The sequence below is a fragment of the Helicoverpa armigera genome, chromosome 20, assembly GCF_030705265.1.
Source record: "Helicoverpa armigera isolate CAAS_96S chromosome 20, ASM3070526v1, whole genome shotgun sequence".
In the NCBI taxonomy this organism is placed as follows: domain Eukaryota; kingdom Metazoa; phylum Arthropoda; class Insecta; order Lepidoptera; family Noctuidae; genus Helicoverpa; species Helicoverpa armigera.
The window spans coordinates 145,850-166,754 of NC_087139.1; the positions used below are offsets into that span (position 1 = coordinate 145,850).

Below are 20,905 nucleotides of genomic sequence, written 5' to 3' on the forward strand. Positions count from 1 at the left end.
CAATAAAACAAGACTCCATTTTGGTAACTTTTATTTCACTCACATCGATAGACATTTCTATGAAGTGTCACTACGGATGAAACACCGAGGGGTACATAATGTGATGCTTACGATATAACGTTATGTTCACTACATACATACATAGACTACGCGGTAATGTAATGCATGGCTTTAGAATATGTTTGATGTGTCATGAGCTGAACACTTACTCACTAGTTACTATTATTTACATCTAGGTTTCTTTATGAGCTCTTTGGGTACGCCCGGCTTAGCTATGCTATGCTCTATTACTATATCTTTGAGATGTAGTAAGATGGTACTTTATCATTAAATATAAATACAGCTTATACTTACAGCGACCAAAATATATTCATTCATTCACAAGAAGATCTATAAAAATAAGTTTTAAACCTTTCACACTCCACAAGTGACAACGGTCAGTTGACCCCTGCCTCAGGTATCTTTCAGTTAACCCTCTCCTCACAAGACACAACACTACGTACACAAAACAAGAAAGTAAATAAATAAAACTCTAAAACAATGAACATTGACTTACAACTAGAGCCTTTGGCTGCAAACAATAACTTAAAGTTAGTAAGCTCTATTTATCGCGATTTTTCTTTTGTTATATGTACATACAATTGCTTATCCTTACTCGTTAATTTGGAATGCTCGTGATATTTTAACCGTTTTTGTCCTTTGAACTTACCCAGAATAATTTCGCTAAATATGTCAAATACCTGTGTGGTTTACAGGTTTATTATGTAAATCCAAGCTTCGTCAAACTGAAAACTGCATTTATACATGACAGATTTGTTTTGACTGCGTGTACACTAACCAAACTGTGTGTAGCTGTTTTACCTGTGTGTTTTTCTGGTGGTCTCTAGTGGTTACATCAATAGATGATGAGTTGAAACTTGGTGCCCACGTGTGCCGTCACAAGAAAATGGTTAAAATGTCACGTGTTCCACCGTATTATTTCCTAATTAACTTAATTAGACCTGCACTAGGTACAGCCTACACTATCGCGTGGTGTGTCCACGACTCCTATATGTACAATGTCGGCTTACAATAAATTACGATACAAGTTAATAAGCTTACCTCGGCAGCCATTGTATTGTCAAGTGTGAGTGGCGCAAAGTTTTTATATTGACGGTAAAGTCAGGATTTAATGTTTCCATACAATGCCTAAGAAAAATCGATATTGGTAGTTTATTTATGAACATTGCCTTGACAATACAATGATGCTTAGTACGCGTGTTGATGGTAACGCAGTATTTCGTAAATATTTTAATACTTTGTAGAAAGATTCATTGAATATATTATGGCTAGTGCGTTATGAGGCGACGCGACAGTAACTGTTGCCAAACTATTGACTTTCTGTCATATTGTGTTTGTATTGTATTTACATAATATCGTATTTTTGCTATTCTAATAGCTTATAGCCATTCTAACTACAAGTCTAGCTGAAAATATAAAAAATTGTTAGCTATTGAAACGATACGTTACTGAATCAAATACACTCAATTTTGCTGTAGATTATTAGTTTCCGGTTCATAAAACAAGGGTAGGTAACCTAGTTGTTATATTTTATCTAGTTGCCTATTGGGATTTAAAGTGAGATATATATGTAGGTTTTAAAACCATTGATCAAGAACATTTTAGACAAAACATTTGGTACTTAATCTATTATACATATTTCTCGAATATATACGCATCGTTCGCTCTACATGTATTTACAAAGATGCTTCATAAACTCGTCTATTTGGTACTTAGTTAGCAATATCTTATTATTTAACATCGACATGTACAAACTACAGATTCCCCGTTTATGTCTTGTATAATCTAAGATCTCATGATGATCTGTTTTTAACGCTACCTATCTAACTATTATATTATATCTTTACTTGCTATATTATTAACAGTTGGTCTGGTTTCCGAAATGAGATTTATCACTGCTTGATGTCACTGCTAGCTGTCAAAAACATGATTAATCTTTTTAACATTTTATATTATTCAATCTCTTCCACTGCGATAGACAAATCGAATGCCGATTAGGTATAGGTACCTATTCCTGATGGTTAGGTACACGAAATATTGTATGTTAGTGTTAAATCTCAGTTCCGAATCAAACCCAAAGCTTAGAGATTACAGAATAAGTTAGCTTTGCACTTAGTCAAAAAACAAACTGTTTTGATACAAGATTAAACACGCAACTGATGATAGGAAATGTGTTTTCGTCGATAGAGGAATTCATAGAAGTTAAACAGTACCGTTAAAAACCAAATAAATAAGGGTTTCAGATATGGGTAATTTGATACAGGAAATCATGTTTTTTGAGATTTTGAACTAGTACTTATCAAGCAAGTCCTTATTTATTTTAGCTATTTATGTGCTATGTTATTTATCAGTAAGTATTAGTTATTGCGTCGCGTGCGCAGTGCACTCTCTACGGTTCCTATCTGCAGGTAGCGGGTGTAGCTCAGTGTATCTTAAGCTACGTCTGATGAGATACAAACAAGGCTACGCACAGACAGACAGACAACTAACATCGACACTTATATTAATGCTTGTACTTGTGTGGATACATTCCGGTGCTTTTTTTCATGTTGCCTATGCTAAGTCAAATTAAAATTCATAAACGTCGATGCTTTTCTGCTGTACTTAGGTACTTACTACTAAAGGTTTATGCTGGTCATCGCCACTGAGAATGGATCTCTTCTCATATACTTACTTAATTCTTAGAACTATTTGCTACTCTATAAACTTTAGACGCTATTGCGTTAACTGATATTCACATTTAATTAATTAATTCTATTGAATCTATCTTTATCATTATAATATAGCTTTATGATTTTGGTTTAGTGAGTGTAATCAAACTAGTGAGGTGACATTTTCGATCCAACACCGAGTGTCGAGATACATATTTACGGTAAATCTGTGCGTTTACAAGTTTGACTATGTTCTACGACATCAAACGTAAGAAGCTATACTTAGGTACCAATCATTCATAATAAATACTTAGAAACACCTTAATGACGTCGACAAAAATAGAAATTTTTTTGAAGAAAGAGCTAGTCAGGCTCCTGCACGTAAATTTCTTTTTAATGGGTAAATACATGTGGAATCGGAACAGAGAGGTCCACAGGTTGACTGGTGGTTGAGGAGAGCAGCGCGTGCCTCAGACGAGCGCTGGGGGCGGCGCGGCGCGGGGCAGCTGCCGTCACAGGTACGCCACGAACAGCAGCATGGACAGCAGCAGCAGCGACACGCCGCTCACGCCCACGCGCGTCGACTTCGACAGGATGCCCTTCCCTGGAAACAGACACGTTAAAATGTTTTAACTTTCCATAGGTGTACGTTTTTCTGAGCCTGACTGATTTGTCAATTTTGTTATTTATTCTAGAACTTGTGTGGCCTAGTGGGTAAAGCACAAACCTCTCATGTATGTGTGTGGATTCCATTCCAGGTCAGACAAGTACCAGGGCAACTTTTCTACGTTTGTGTGTACCTACTTTCTAAGTACGTAGTATATCTTAGACACCAATGGCTGGTAAAAAAGGTGAAGGAAAACATCTTGAGGAAACCTGGACTATAAAGTCTGAAATCACCAACCCGCATTGAGCAAGCGTGGTGCTTAATGCTCAACCCTTCTCCGTGTGAGAGGAGGCCTGTGCCCAGCAGTGGGACTATAAAAGGCCTGCTATGTAACCTATAGAACTTGGAATCTTAAGAAAGTATAGTTACATCGTTCAGCAAGCTTCCTGTAGCAGCAGCAGTCGCGCAGACGGGCGTACTGCGCGCAGTCGTGCGCCAGCGGGCGGCAGCGGCGCGCGCCCACGTAGCAGGAGTGCGGCAGCCAGGGGAAGGGCTCGCGCACGAAGCGCCGCTCGCAGCAGCAGTGGTCGGCCAGCACGCGCGTCTCGCAGTACTCCAGCTCGCGCTGGCTGCACGCGCCGCACCCCGGCCGCGTCGCCGGCACTGCACACACAGACGCAACGCAATGAGTCATGCTATCGCTGCTACATCATGTACAGGTCCGAACCATTGCCAGGGCTCATGAGCTTTGGATACTACAGATATTGTGAAGCCTTGATGTCAAAAGGTTCGACATTTGAGGTCAAGGTTTCTGGATAATCCGTCGTAGAACCAAAATGGTGACCAATTCTTTTCTTGTTTAAGTTAAAGAAAAATGGAGAAGCCTTTACTCGAATAACCGAGCAGATAATAAAGATGAACATAGCTGATTAGATGTGATTAAATCTTAAAAGTTCCCATTGTAAGTGATTGCAGTTATCCCCATAAGATAGGGTATACTTAGTCAAATCGTTCAAAAAAAAGACAATTCGAATAGTGAATACAAAGCTAGTTACTATTCACACGATGAATGCAACGTTACGTCACAGGCGGACAATAGCGGCTAGAATAGGGTTGTGACACATTAACGGCGGAACCTATTGTTGTACGATATGTATTCAGTACCTACTTGTCACAAAACTAAAGCAAATTGCAACAGCAGATCCTAATGAACACGCATGTAGGTAACACAATCAAACGTAAAAACTTGAGTTACATTAACAATAGTTTCTTTTTAGCCATTGCAAAACGCAATATGAGCGATTGTAGAGAAATATAGTATAACGTACGGAACGTACCCAACGTAGAGATATTTCAACGTCTGTTTATTTGAAGTCAGTAATCTGAAGCTTTATGCTGCAGTTCTGTTGGCAAGTATTGATGCTTTAATCGGCGAACCTCAATAACTGCAAAGTCAACAAGTAGACAACACAGCGACTTGAGCAGACTGTTCAAGACACATCGACGTACGACGAGTTCTCAAAAATAACCTTAATTATTTTGTGCTCTAGTCATGCAATTTACTGGGAGTATGTATGTAATAGTGTAGGATAACACAGTAGGATATCATAAAGACTTCTATTGCTATACTTAGTTAAAAAATATGAGAGACGCAAAAATGACGACGCAAGCGATCGGTCAAAATACACGCAAAAAACTTTACGTTGAAAACTATTGATCTAGATCTCGCTGTTCATCAATCTGAATATTAAATTAGCAACAAGTAAGATTAAGTAGAATTAGTATTGCCCTTGAAGGGTGATAAAATATGGTAATAAATTACCTGCGTGCAGCTCGCCGGGCGCGGTGCAGCGGCCGAGTGCGGCGGCACCGGCGACGCATGTGCAGTGGCCGGCGCGTATTGATTCATTGCCACGCAGGTCTAGACGCCCTGACACCTGCACCCCACGGCCTGCACCCCCGGCCGGCAAGAGCCCCCAACGCAACACGGTAGGGAACCACAGTTATGACGCAATTGATCTCAGCAGCAATTGATTCAGGCGACCTAATTCACTTGACGAATAGTTTGTGATGTACCTAACTGTTTTATTTTTACGGGTACTGGTGCTTAGCATACTTTAATACTATCAGGACTCTTTTTCATTTCAAGTAAAATGACGTGTAGACTAATTGAAAAACCGCTAGGTGACATAAACAAATCCGAATGTTACTTTGTGGCTTCAGGCATAGTATTCATAGCTAATAGCTACTTCCTAAAATGTTTCAAGCTTATTGAAATACCACAAAAAGAAACCGTTCTTACCGTGGAGTCTGAATAATTGAGGCGTAAAGGTCAAGCCGTGACGGCTAATCGAAGGTCCCTCACTAATTCATCGACACAAGTCCAATAGCCTGTGACCATAGTGTTTACATAGCTCTACAACATAGGCAGTAATGTCGACCACGCCTTTGTCAATATTCATTCGGATTAATAACATAATTTGTATGTACGCCGTATTGTTATACCTGCGCTGCAGATCGTTGGGGCGGTGCTTTAAGATACGTAAGGAAGATTGGAAGCGTAATAAAAGGTAGAAACCTTCAGATGAACGACTGCTGATTACTTTCCTTGTATAAGAAGTTATTGTTTCTGATGATATGAAACAAGAGTAGTACTTAGCAAATTTTAGGCTACAACTGTGCTTATAAGATACGATGCGAACAGAAAATAGAAACCCTTATTCATTTGTGACGTGTTACACCATCGATATATAAAAGTGCACATGATGTAAACAGGTACATGTGCGCACTGCACCATGCGTAGTGTAACATTGACACAGGGCGACACAATGGCGTGGACAATGCGGTGACAGATGGGCCTCCACCCCCGGACCTTGCGGGCTCCGTCATTACCCGCCCGCCGGCCTTCAGCACCAACTTAATTCATATCATGGTGTGCAAGTGCATGAAATACACCGTTGTTAACCGGAGGAAAACTCACTAATTACGTGTTCAGTTCTCGTGAAAACCTTGGAGAGGACGTAATTATACTGTGAGAGGAAACAAACGACCAATCAAATTCTACAAAAGACAACCATTTTAACCGTTTTAAAGAATTCTTTCATCCAGACCAAGATAAGTTTACGATAGAAAATAAATCATCAAAGAGCTGTCAGTCTAGGTTTCTAGATTCGTGAAGGACGACAGATGGTCTGGTTCGGCAGAAATGTTAAGAGTTGGTAATTTTTCTTATGAAAACTCAAGAACATCAAAGCAAAGATAAAACATGGCCTATGTCATAAGAAGTACTAACTGTTTTGCATGAAAAAATATAGCAAAGCATGTTGTTCAGTTTTTGTTGATGATCTTATTGCATTTTATTTTCCGGGATTTTCTTTCCGAAAACGTGTAATATACTTTTTCTATTTCAGACTGGTGTAACTTGAGCTCCAAACCTAAAGAAATAAGTCACACGCATACATAAGAATTGCACTTTACACCTAATTCCCCAACGTTGGCTTGACGATAACATCTCATCCAAGTGGATCGCACTAAACTAATCGCCGCCCACTAATTAGTCGCCAGCGTGACAATCACTCAAATACCACTGACTCATTCATTGTAAATTGTTATGATGGCTCTTATCCGCAGAGAGTGGGATCACTTGCAAAATGCAACAGATTGCGATCTCTTTACCGCGTTATATAAGCAGTGGTGGCGGTTTGACTTGCACCCGGAAACCTAGCTATCTATGTCCATTTCCATGTTGTATTGTACTCGAAGTCATCAGATCTGGTTCATGTAATTATTGTAAGGAAATCGATAGGGACAGAATGCATAGATTGTAGCAATATCTCAGTCATGTGCTCTATGCAAAAAGAGGTGGTAGCTGTTTTATAGCAAATGGAGGACTCGCTACTGTGCAGTATCCCACCGCTACTTGTGATTCGTTCCTGAGTAGTTGCAATAAAGAATTGCATTAAACACAGTGACCGCGGCAGGCAACAGCAGCGTGTGGACGTGCGTCCTCGCGTATCAGATGACGTTAATGACGGATCATCTTCAGGTAATCGCTACACCGCACGTCGCGTATTATGGCGCATTGTTGGCGCCACTATGGGAGTTCTGTCTTCGAGATAATTTTCTTCTTATCTCATGTGTGTTGTGTGGCGACTATACGAACAATACCACCGGATAATGTTGATTAAAATGAAATATGATAGATGCATCGTGTGCAAATTACCAGCCAGTCATTAATGGCTGTCTTCCAAATTTTAAGATCCAGTTAGATCGACTGTGGGAATCTGTCAGATAGAGTACAAGATAACAATAGCGATGCAATAAACATCAATTGAATTGAACACACTCCATTGATCAGTCAGTTTACCATCAATTAAATATTGGAGCATTTCAGAGGATCAATTAATGGAAGTCATGCCTATAAATAGACCTGTTCCTACAATATACTGCTGGTTAGAAGCTTACTCATTCAGTAGTCTATCTACTGGATAATGAAACGCCTACGTTCGTCTGAAGTCTAGATCGGATCAGATATCAACTTGAGAGATGCCCAGATAGCTTTGATTGGGAGATTAACTTCACTGCAGTGAATTTAACTAGATAAATGAGAAATATTTTCCAATTAAACATTTGAAGAAATCTCTCTCGATTAGTTATCTTTTGACACCAAACTGACGCAAATATTCACATATCATCCTTCATCACATTAATTAAACAGTGTAACATTGTGACTCACGTTTACTTGTTGTATCAATACAAACCAATTTCCTAAGTTCCTGCCAGTCTTCATTAAAAGTTTCGTCTAAGTGAAACTTCGCTCAACACCTACGTCATTAGGCAAGCAATTAGTGAAACCTCTGAAAGCTTTTAATGAAGTCGTATATCGTACTGCACAGTACACTATGTGGTAACAATCCTGCGGTGAGTAGTCGCGCTTGTCCCCGCATGCGGGAGTGGGTCCGATTCTCATGTGTTTAATTGGAGCAACTCAAGCAATTGCCGTTGCGTCACTTACTTCGCTCACTTTATGGCGGAATGGCTGGCTCATCGAGTTACTAGTACTTTGGAGACTGCCATGTACTGGATTATTCGTGTAATCATGTTGGTTGTTGTTGGTTAGTCGATTTAGTTATCCGTGGAGTGTAGTAGTTCTATAGAGTTGCGGAAATGTTCTGATCTCAAAGCTTATCTGTATGAAGCATACCTTTGGGTTTCGTCCAGAATGATGTTTAGGTACATACCGTCATCAAGGTTGAGAGTGTTGGCGGCCCGGCGCGCGTCCGCGGTGGAGACGTCGTGCTCCACGAAGTACTCCTCGTAGCGCACCTCGAGCAGCGCGTCGCTGGCGCCGGCGCCCCAGGGCTCCGACTCGTTGGCGCGGGAGGCGTTGGCGCGCCCCGTGCCCACCGGCCGCGACGCCGCCGCGTGACGCACCTGCAGCCGGGGTACATATAGGTTAGTGTTCCGCTAAAACACATCAACACCTCAAGCATATGCTGTGTTTCTTGGGAAAAAATAATTCTTCGCTATGACTTTTCTACGAGCTGTTACGTCGTGTATACGTCGACATGCGTCTCCAGGGTTCCATCAATTCCTTCTGCAGTATCGCATCGGTTCCACCGTTTTAGTGAGAAACCGTAAGTTACAAAAGAAACTCACATTTGCATTTATGAGTGGAAAAAGAGTACATTCAAAGTTTTATAAGGTGGTAACGAGAATCCCATCAGGCAGGTAGTAATAAAGCATGGTTCACCAGTACTTCAGGTACTCGGAAGACGACGTCGGCGGCCAGCAGCGGCAGCAGCGCTAGCGCGGCGCCGGCGCACAGGCGCGCGCGCACCCCCGCCCGCCAGGACACCATACCATCGCTCGCGGCGCCCAAGCACCACACGCTGACACAAACAAAACGTATTATTTTACCAACCATTACTAAGCATCATAAAACGAACAGTAATTTTTAGACCAACTCATATTGCATTTCAAGTCATCGCAAGTATTTAATTTATGTATTGACTTTCATTTATCAGAGAGGCGCTTGCAGAAGAACATCAAAAGTACTTTTCCAGAATACACTAATTTGCTAGTAGTAGGTAATAATGACTTATAGAATGAAAGCGACGAAGACATACAAAGTGAAACTCATCACTCTCACTCTAGTGATGTGTTAAACGTTGGAACTGATTATTAGATTTACTTAGAATTAGATTGATTGCTGCGGGCCACAGTGAGTTTACTTCAAAATGATCTCAGAGCTAAATTATATGCATTGTCATAAATCAAACCGATTACATATACAAGAATTAGTTTCACAATGTGGGTCCTGGCTTTGCTTACGACATAACAGTAAAATTGAAATGGGATCATAATATAATCGTTAGTGCAAACTTCGTCGCAGTGCCGACTTGCAATAACTATTAAACCTAATATTTAGCACTCGAGCGAAGCCAACAAGCCTGCCGGTCGTACAAATGGCTGTATTACTCGGGTACACCGTATTCTGCGTCACGACAAACAGTTTTAGAAAAGAAGAACCATGGCCACACACATGCTAGACATATACGTTATGAACTTTATGGTTAGAATTTTCTCTTTGCTCAAACTTCTCAAGGCAAAGCTTGAGTTTCTATACAAAGCTATCCAGCTAGTAGGATATTGTCGATAAGGGTATTTAGCGAGATATAATTTTGTCTTATTTCCGTAGTAGCACTTCTGTTGCACATGGTGTCGATGCACGGTGCACAATATGCATGGGAGTTGTTTAGGCATGCGCGGCGCGTGCGACTCGCCGACCACTTGGAAACGTTACGCGATTAGTACGCCGTCAGGCAGCAGCCATGGGAGAGTTCGCTTGATACTATGAGGTACTGAGCTACATGACAATTCCTACTTCAATTTCTACTATTTTTCCGTGACAATTTTTTTGTAAAGTTTTGGAATTTCTCTTAACACAGGTCATGGATTTCATAGTTATGCTAACAAACACACAAGTAATAGCGCTCAAGATAGCACTCTAAATAATAGTTCTAAGCTTGAAGACTTAGTCGATTTTCTTTTACATAAATGTTTTCACTTTCTGAGTCACCGCCTTCGCGTGAGAGGTCTTTCATATCCTCCTTCAATCAATCACCTATCGAAATAATTTTCTTTGAATTTCTATTATGAACTAAATAAGGGCCATGAACTACGAGTGTCCATTGTGTCCGTTATTGGGTCAGTGGTGTAGGGCCCGACGTGTCCGCTCGCACGTACCCACGGATTACTGTTCCCGACAGTTTGACACCGCGCCGTTACTCCGTAAAGGAGTCTCACTATATCAAACACTTGCATGCAGTATAGATGCACATACGATATTTTAAATTCAAACACATAAATGATAGTAGGTATACCTAATGAAGTAATTAATGTGTAATGGCATGATTGAGCCTCTATTGTACAACAATGCAACATTATATTTTATACTGGTTCAATCTAGAATTATCTTAGCTAGGTTAATACGTCTACCATTCACGGTCAAACAATAAAAACTGCAGTAGGTAAAAAAACAACGTGACAGGAGACAGGAATAATAAAGTATCAGTAGGTCCTCGTTGTGGGAATCCATCCGAGACAAATTGTTGGCTGTTGACCAATCGACGGCAAAAACTCGGCCTTCGATCGACTTCCCGCAGAAATGTTAACCGATCACGTAAAACTATTGAGAAAAACTCTCCAGTAATGATGTCAGTTATTCTACAATTGTATTCCAGCACAAATTGGTTTGTCCGAGTTGTGTGTTTACGTTCACAAAGATCTTTGTGAAATCGTTGTAAATATTAGCCAAATGTTTGCAACGTTATAGTAAACAAACGGCTTCTAACGATCCTGTAAACACGATGAAAGATATGCTTCAATAAATCATATGTATTGTGAACGATGATGTTGCTATTTAGGCTGAAAAGCAAAACGTTTACTATTATTTCAGTTGGTCAGCACAGTTGAAAATATTGCCTGAATATTGCGTAAGTTAGAATATTTAGGACAAATGAATCATTATAAATTGTCTTGGGATCCTAATAATTCTATTTGAAAATGTTCTGGTTTAGGCGAAATAGTCGAACGTGTTGAATAGATAAAGCCGTACTCATCACAAGTGAGCAGAGCTTGGTAACAGCTCCGGCTGAACTTTTTATGTGAATGCGATTTACGACAATGTTAAGTGGCTAGACGAAGTGATGCGATGATTTCAGATAATGCAGCTTCAAGGACCGGCTGTAAACCACAACATCCACTCACAAACCTATAAAAACATCAATAAAGTACTGCCGATAGATGTCGTAAACTAAAAATATTGTTCACCTTGAAATTTATTAGAAAACGATTCGAAAAGTTTACAAAATTATGATGCTGCTGATAGTTATATCGAAGTTTTATTTCACCAGATAAAATATTGTAAAGTTACGACCCCGTCATCCCATGATGAAGTGCCTCTATTTCAGGCTATTTTTTGTGAAACTACCGGTCCTCCATCTGAGTATTATCAAGACAAAAAGAAACTCGGCTAATTTAAATCAGATTGTGGAAAATGATTGCGTACAATTTAACAGCTGCAACATAGAGGGATCACGACGCCCGCCGCATGAAACCGATCACACAGTTTGTTGTTAGTTACGTAAAGACTATGACTTATGGATGCTCTGAATATGTTGAATCATGACACAGTTACTCGTTCAGTTTGCAGTCAAAGTCAGCTAAACAAGTGGAGATGGCCCACATTCCCGACGTAGCTGCAGCGTAACTATAACTATCTGGAGATGTATGTAAGTGTGTCAGTTTGTACGTGGATGTCCGCGACGTTTGTAAAGTGACACCCGCGTGACTCTTCCGCTGCCATGTACACCGCCACTGGATGCCACTTAGCGGTGCATCTTTAATTACGAAGCGCTTTGATGCACCACGCTTGGATACTGTAATAAAACCGCGGTTTTCTTCCTTGATGTTATGTTAGGACGTAAAAGGGAACTTTGGTAAGAAATAACTTTGATTTATTTATCAAGATTCAGAGTTGAGACACGTTAGATCACTTTCCAGTTATAAAAACTTTTCTAAAAATGCAAGTAACTTCAACTCTTTTGCAGTATGAAAAGGAAGCCACACCTCTCCTACAAAGATAAGGGGAAATGTTCTGCACGTAAACTGTACCGTACTGTAAGTTAGTGACACTATCTTATCTGCACCAGCTCATGCGCCGGTCGGTGTGACAGCGTGCCAGCGCGACGGTGTGACAGTGTGACGGCGCTTTCGTGCGAGAGCATCAAGTTCAACGACACCCAAGTACTTTGACTGTGATAAGCTCAGGATTTGTAGACACTGATAAGCTCGCGAATAACCAACACTCGACAACTATGGATAATTCATATTTCTGGCTAAATGTTGTAGTAGCCAGTCTCATTCACTTTCAATACAATTTATACTTAGTTACGATAAGGCAGAATATTATGTAGGTATGCCTCTGACTGCACTTTGAGCAGCTGAGATGATATTTTTTCAACATTAGTTACTTAGGTACTCTACACTATAATTTAAGAAAATAAACCAGGAATATTTCCGGTCTAAATCGATAAACAATTCACGCTGAAAATTAACTAACGGTAGATTTGAGTAATTTCAACAAAACAACATCGAATAGCAATACTGGACGGTGCGGGCTGCGGTCTAATTTTTTGCAATAAGTAGTTAACGGTAAGGAGGAACGCGTAAGTAGTTAGCTGTGAATTTATCTTAGTTTTTGCCCTTATTGTGTGATGGTATTCTGTGAATATTTTATCGATGAAGCTGAGCTTTTGTTCTCATTGTATCTGGCGCTTAGAATAAAAGTGTCTACGGATTGATAAAACTTTACTTAACAAAGAGTTTACTTGCAATATGCTTTAGTTTTTGTATGAATGCGTAATGAACGAGTTGTTTAATATGCATTACATGTGGCCGAAAACGACAAACAAACAATTTGGGTCGCGATCCTCCACCTAAAGGGGACTGCATTAGAACAGAGGTGTGTAACGTGTGTCAACACTACTGACACTATATGAGCACTTAACTATCAATAAATTACTCCGACTTACTCGAGTAGGTACCATTCATTTAACCAGCTAACCATCGTAGCAAGAGTAATCGTCGTAAAGATAAATTATTCGACTAATTAAAATCCATCTTAATAAATCGTTTCTTTGAAAGATTTATTAAAATTAGAATGACGTCCCAATACTGGCAATCAGTTCTTCAAATACCTACTTGGGATAAAGAAGAATTTTCGAAAGAATATCATTTGAAGAACTATGCTGGTCAACTGAAGACATATAGGTTTGCAAGTGATGTTCTAACCAATAGGTAAGAAAGATTCAGAACCAAATCTATAGAAGTGACGTTTGGCTATGAATCAGCGAGTCCTGCGCCCACGCAGCGCGTCACGCGTATCAATCAGCTGGAACGCGAGTGGCAGTCATTTGCACCTGGCCCGGTGGCCCATTCGGCAGTAATGTATGGCCCATTATGCATGACCCATATTAATCACTACCATTTGTAAGAACGATGGGTACCATTTGCTAGATATATCAGGTTTACATATTTTATTGCCTTCAACATCAATGGCGATAGAGTTACATACTTCGAATTTTATTGCTTCATTGGTTTAGTTTTCGCAGGAGTGATTACTAACCAAGAGGTTCTGGGTCCGTTTAAGGAGTAGCGACTTACTGTAAATATTATGTTGAATCTAGTTTGCAACCCTCTGCTTTTTATCCACAAATGTTTATCAAAACTGCTACTGGTAGCTTTTCCTGATATTCCACTGGAAAGCCTATGGATATTGATGGCAAGAGACGCTATGTATCGGTAAATGAACAAGTGGAGACTACATTGCGCCTGAGTGGGCACGTAGGCGCGCCGCCGCCGGCACTCCGCACTCAGCACCGTTCCGCGGCACCCATGGACCGTGACCACGTCAGATACTGCAGGGAGCATGACACTAGCGGACAACCAATCAATATACATGTAAAATAAATGGAAAGAGCATCGGAAATATACCTACTGCAATATTGTCAGGTTAAACTCTTTCTGAGAAGTTAATTAAAAATAATTTTACGTATGCGAGCTTTCTGATAGGAGGGTATTGCTACTGCTGAACGATGAAAGGAATAAAGTTTTACAGAACTACTCGGTTCTTCTCGCTATTACTTAAAAGTTGAAAGCTGTATCCCTTTATAACACCCTGGAGGCTATCACAATCACTCGCATTTAATTAGCTTACCACCTCCGTATCTTACAATACATAACAATAATTATATTATTAACAATATTGATTCGCGATCCCGCTGTCTGACTGATCGGAGAGGTGTACCAGTGAGTCATGCAGTCTCCCGACCGTGACAGACTCCACTCGATATGATTGTGTCATTATAGCACGCAATAAATAATGCCACGGTTGAAGTCATGTGCCTTATTGGAGATCGATAGGGGTAAGTGAACCGTGACAATAGTTCTGCAAACCTACTTGTGTTCCTTCCAGCCGCAAGTAGTAGAAAATTCAATAAAACGTTATATGAGTCCTGTTTGAGTTTATTATCGCAAACGTTTGTTGAGTGTATCGCCACAATTTAACGCGTTGAGCTGAAAATTATCTTCGTTAGATACAGATATCCTCAGTGCAGATTAACTGGGATGTTTACCTGCCTGACCTCTTTCGGAACTAAATATTCATTATTTACCTACGACATTATTTACCTTATGGCCAGCAAAGGTAGGTATAGCAATTTGTGCCTCACTTCAAGAAATCTCAATTTTAGAGCACCGGTCATTAGGTATTAATATGTTCGCTAGAATTAAGAATAAGGAGTAAACCAAGATTTCGGGTACGTTGACCTTCAGACTCAATGTCATTGACCCCAGCCACCCCTCGCGCAGGGTGCAGAGGTGGGACCCCAAGTTATGCGAAAGTAGGTCACCGGGGTGTCTGGCCGAAACTGCCAAACGGTCTTGTAAGTATTACTTTATTTGGAATACGAAGTTCTTAACACTTCCAACGGCTCAAAAGATCGGTTTGCCGGATATTAGGTCCAGTAACTTTTACATTAATTTTCTTTCTGAATGCATTTTCGTTTACGTTAGTAAAGTAAGCTCTACTTTGATTTAATTTCCAAACATCCGCATATCGTTAAAAAATCTCATTCATGTATAACAATAATTCATTTAGATTCACACACATGCGTCTTACTCATTGAATAAAAATGTGCATACCGGTTACGTGAGCGACAGGTGCAGATTTCAAGCTATTGTAGTGATGTCCGTCAGTACAGACAGACACGTTTTATACACGTAGCACCCCCTTTAGCATTGGCGTAGCTTCTGTGTTGAATAGCGCGTCCGGTCAGCTCGCAGCTGCCTCGACACATAATGCCTCATTCAGCGCCATTACATCAGCACACAATACTGCCTATGGCGCACATAAGTAGCTGCTCTATAGACCAACTCGTGGAAGCGGATAGGTGTGGGCTTGCTGAACTTTATTTACTTTGCGATATGGTGGCCTGTTTGCTAAGTTTCCGCAGAAATGTCTATAAGATACGTGCGTGTGTTGCAGTATGAAGTCTTGAACACATAACATCTAGAAGAATAAATGTTTTGAAAAACTTGGGACATTGGAGACGCTTCTTTTCAGCTTGTTTGCCATATTTCAAACAAGGTGACAAGGTCATAAGCTGCACGACTATTTACTGAAAAAGACTGGTTATTGGTGAAATACATAGTAATAGAGGAAATTACGACATCTTCGTGTACATAAAACGGGTTCAATTAACATGTACATTTCATTGAAGAATACGAATAAGTATTAACATTTTAACTTGTATGCTCACAGAGGGGTTTTGACAATATGTTGCTGATTGATGAAACACGATCTCACACTACTGAATTACATATTCAAATTGTGTATCTTTGTCCTTCATGTTTACGATGTCAATATATCAGAGCTAGACGATTATAAATATTTTTTTATTTTGTGATCCTCTAATAACCGGTTTTTTATTATAATTTAGACTGAATAAAAAAGCAACAGTTATGAGCTGTAATCGATATGAATGAGCTATAAATCGTGGTGAATGCAAGCGGATCGCGCACGCGGAACCGGGCGCGGCTTCAAACAAAGCCAATGAATTATGCAGTAGGATGCGCTCGCGCACCGCGCGCCGATCCTCCGCGATAGTCGAGTCAACCGTATTGGATTTCAGGGAAGAGATGCATCACGCAGGGATGGCTCGTGAATTGGTAGAAAGACCAGGTTTTAAACTATCAATAGGTAAGCTGCCGCGCGCGGTCTAGTAATTACAGAAAACGTAGACATCTATAGTTTCTATAGCTTAGCACTGAGCTTAGTAAAACCCAAATGTAATTTCTTTCAGCGTTTCCTACAACATAAACTATTCAGATATACTTAGCGTCCATTACGACACTAAGTATTGAACTAGTTAGCCTAAGTAATTGGATTAGGTGAGGCGCTACTGGGCGTCGGGCCTATGTGTTACATAATCTGTGAACACTTACATAATATAGACGAAGTCGGCAGGTCTAGTTGTAGCCGGGGAGACGCTGGGCGCCGCCGCTCAGTGGGTGGATGATGCTGCAGGAATGACCGCGAGATTGCTTAAGTATCGGGCGCGGAGGTCACAGCTATCAGCGATGTTGGCGACAGATCATTGCATTAGCTGATGATTTCGAACAATGAAGGAAATCCTCTTTACTGGAATGAGCCGCATTATCTAAAGTGGTAGATAATGTGTTTTCGTGTTGGAACTTGGAATTTTTACGCCAGAACTTCCATGTTCCTTGCTGTTTCCTCAATCTATTATGTTATGTTGAAGGCCGATTGTAAGGACTGAACGTATTCCCTTTGATCGAAAAAATATGAGGAAACTTTTGATATCGATACGAAATATTATGTTGATTTCGCAGACGCAGTAGCCTGCATTCAAAGGCTCAAAAATTACGAAACACCCAAAACAACATGTGCAGTAATCTACAGACAAAATAAAGGAGTATGATCACGTATCTATTCGTCATGCGTTCTTTAATAATAGGTTTCAAGAATAACTTTAGCCTTCCAGACTTCCAGTAGGTGTCATTTAGGAAACACATTGTTGTAATGACGTGGACTGAATTCAATATTATTCTGCTCGTGTGACATTGCAGGAACACCCAAAAAATATTTCCTTTCATTCAAAGTCAATAGCTTCTATAATCTACACTACAGAATTATTTATGTGAGCGGTATGAAGGGTTCCTAAGCACTGAATTTTTGTTCTCCAACATACATACATCCCTTGAAGACGTTAAAATAATAGTGCAACAAACAGAAGTTACCTATACTTATAAATTCTCACTTAGTACTTTACATAGCCCAGATCAAACATGGAAAATATCTAATACGGAGGGGAGGGCAACACTTGCCCTTTAAAAGGCCAATGTAAAGTAAACAAATCAAGTACAACTGTTTGAAACCGATATCAGTTAATATCAAGAATTCTATTGATAGCAGTATGACGAGACCCCTAATTAGCACACAATAGGTGAAGAAAAACTAACGTTTGGTCTGCGAGGCGGCAACGTTACCTAGCGCTGGCTACTGAGCGACTAGTGGACGACTTTCTCACGACACGCTGACGAACACAGCATTGTTATTACTTAATTGTTGATTGGCTCTTAAGTTACGACCCTGCTCAAGATATCGCGGCTCACAGATAATTGCTTTTTATATCAATTGTTTCTGAATAACAAACAGTTCTTGGTTATTTCTTACAACATCAGAATGCTGCAGTTTTACAAATGTCTCATAAACATCAGAATTGCCAGTACGATAGATGATAAGTAACGCTTTCACCTAATTGCGCTAAACTGTGGTTAATTCTTTAGTAAAAGTCTGATAAACGTTAATTAATTAGTATTTTGTGAAACTACTTACCTAATTCTTACACAAACAAACTTTATCTATTTGTAGTGAGAGCTGCTCGAGAGCTGTTAGCAAATCTCTGTTCCTATAGGTAATAGGTTGTTTGAGGTCATGAAATCTAGGTACTTGAAGGCTGTGAATATTCTCGGATCGGCATTCGATACGCATCCCCTCGCGTTATGACGTGGCCAGTGTGTCAGTGACGTCATTTGCAATAAAACGGCGCCCTCAGTCTGTCTGTACCTATACCTAGCTACTTTCAACAACGGTGAACAAATGTAGACATGGTAATGAAAATTCGCAGTTCCCGATAAGAGCACCTACCTACTGGCGCAATTTATTTGTGCGGTTGTTAATTAAAGTAAAAGATATGCAAATGAGTTCGTTATTTTTACACAGCTGTTGCTGACGAACGTTGACAAGTTACCCCTGCAGGATGTAAGTAATAAGAATAAAAATTACTGCTTAAAGAATGCACTCCGTTAGTTCATGACCACTTTCCCTACCAAATTGTCTCGTGTTGGTAGGCCCAACATTTTCACCCAGGTTAGTAGGAACGTCACATTAGTCAGCAAAAGTATCCTAGCTTTACTTATGAAAAACCGAGAGCTTTCAACAAAGTTTTCTTATTGCAGATTCGGGAATAATTTCTAAATTCATCAATTGGGCTATTCGCTTGTTATTGTTATATTGCTCCATGGACGACCTTGTCGAGCCCATCAACATCCGAATCTTTAATCCGGGAGGTTAATTGGTTAATTACTTGAAGTGCCTTTGTCAATAACCATTTGCGTATTACGTTGTGGCCCCAAATAATTTCGCTGAAATTCGTCTGGTAGGTTTCGTGTTAGGTATCAGATATGAAGTGGTGAGGTCGTTTCAAGGCAGCCGTAGCAATGGCTATGAGCTGGTGTAGCGTGTCGGTAATCTCAGCGGCCATCGGAGACCCGACCGCGAGACTCCATCAAATTGATGATTAAGGAGTTAATAGAAAGAAACTCCTTCAAAGAATTATAATATCGCTACAGTGCTTCCAGCGCTTCCGGCCTTTCTATGTGTTGATTATCAAGTTTTATTATTTCCATATTGCAAAGTTTGGAGCCGCGAGTTTTATGAGAAGATCACTCTGCTCTTTTCAGAAAGAACCTCTATCCCCTTGTGAGTGTTTGGTTTTGCCAAATGGACATAATATTAGCCGTTGCTAAGCGTGTGGGGAATTGCCCCAATTACAGCTGGTGAGCGCAGAATTAACGGCGACACGCGACTTACTGCGTTAATCACCCCTTTACATGTAGGAAACACTTACGTTTTTAAAGAAAATGTTCTCTAGTGTATCTTGGAAGAGGCAAAAAAGCATTTGCACAAGATAAGCATAATTTGATTCACCATACCGTACTATTTATTGAATACATAGGTAAGTGTATAACGATAAGCCGCTTCACTTTATCTGCACCGTGCTTATAGGTAGGTACATATGTACTGACTTTTCGTAAGCTCGCATTATGTTATGGACCTACCTACCAAAATACAGAAAGCTTGAAGTTCAGCTGGTTCTATTTATTGTTACCAGCGACTTGTTGCAGTCATAAATATTTCTAATATGAATCTTATCGGGAATATGTTTTAAAATCTTAGTCTAAGTATCGTAGGACTGGAAGCTAAAACTGGGAGATCTTGTGATTTTTAAAAGTAAAATCGATGTCCGTAATCCTTTTATTTAGGCAGAAGCATTGATAGTAAATATTACTATAGGTAGTTTCGCAAGACTGTCACTTAGATTCATCTCTGATTGAACAGGAGCTTTAAAAATATTTTGAGAAAATAATTCCAATAATTGCATATTTTATGTGTAAATGAATAGTAAATTAACAATAAATATTTTAAACTGTATTTCTAATAAATACTCACGCCGCACAGCCGGCAACGCAGAATTGGAGTCAAATCCCTTATATTTTCCTTACAGCAAGGAAAATGTATTGATTTTCAGCACACACTAATTATCTCACTTTTCAATATATTCCAGTGATTTTAATCAAAAACCATGTTAATTGTTATTCACGTATCCCGAGACGCGACTCCGAGCACTGTCGTGTGGAAATAAGGTAAACAAAAGTGCGTGTCGCGCGCATGCGCCGCGGCTGGCGGCTGGCGGCACTGTGCCGGCCGCCGCGACACGCCGCGCTGTGGCGGGAAACCGGGGAAATTATACCATACAGTTTTCTTTCAACGAAATTTTAATCAGATCAACAAAAACCATTATTTTAAAACAGACAGTTGTTCATAAAATTAACATCGATACTTAAACATAAACTCACTTCTAGCATGTTAATGAAATACAACTACATAGTTTAGCTTAGAAATAATTAAGCATTAAATTAGATAGATATTAGTAGATAGAATTCTAATTTATTCACGGAAAAAACTCGAAGTCGATAGATACTCGTAGTTCTATTTAGTTTTGTACATTCAAAAAGTTTAAATCTTCATACTACTAGAATAAAATTTTTATATATTTTAATTTGATCATTCAATAGACATTCAGACTTTAAATATGATTTTCAATAAAAAAATATCTTATCCTATTGCGGAAAATTTAATAAATGTAAAATGAACAGT

The 20,905-nt window shown here is 39.8% G+C and overlaps 1 protein-coding gene across 3 annotated transcripts; it reads right to left on the reverse strand.

The window, feature by feature from the left end:
- Positions 1-14: 14 nt before the first annotated feature.
- On the reverse strand, positions 15-20,456 carry LOC110372515 (uncharacterized). 3 transcript variants are annotated; one of them, XM_049848782.2, is made up of 5 exons: positions 20,198-20,456; positions 9,077-9,209; positions 8,559-8,751; positions 3,748-3,981; positions 15-3,315 (listed from the first exon to the last, which is right to left on the reverse strand). In XM_049848782.2, exons 2-5 carry the CDS (start codon positions 9,176-9,178, stop codon positions 3,224-3,226), a joined length of 621 nt encoding a protein of 206 aa, XP_049704739.1. In that variant the 5' UTR covers positions 9,179-9,209; positions 20,198-20,456; the 3' UTR covers positions 15-3,223. The 3 variants fall into 3 exon arrangements, with proteins under 3 accessions (XP_049704739.1, XP_049704738.1, XP_021184952.2); XM_049848781.2 differs by having other exon boundaries at positions 9,071-9,209; positions 20,198-20,455; XM_021329277.3 differs by lacking the exon at positions 20,198-20,456 and adding an exon at positions 15,586-15,716 and having other exon boundaries at positions 9,071-9,209.
- Between the last annotated feature and the right edge of the window lie 449 nt (positions 20,457-20,905).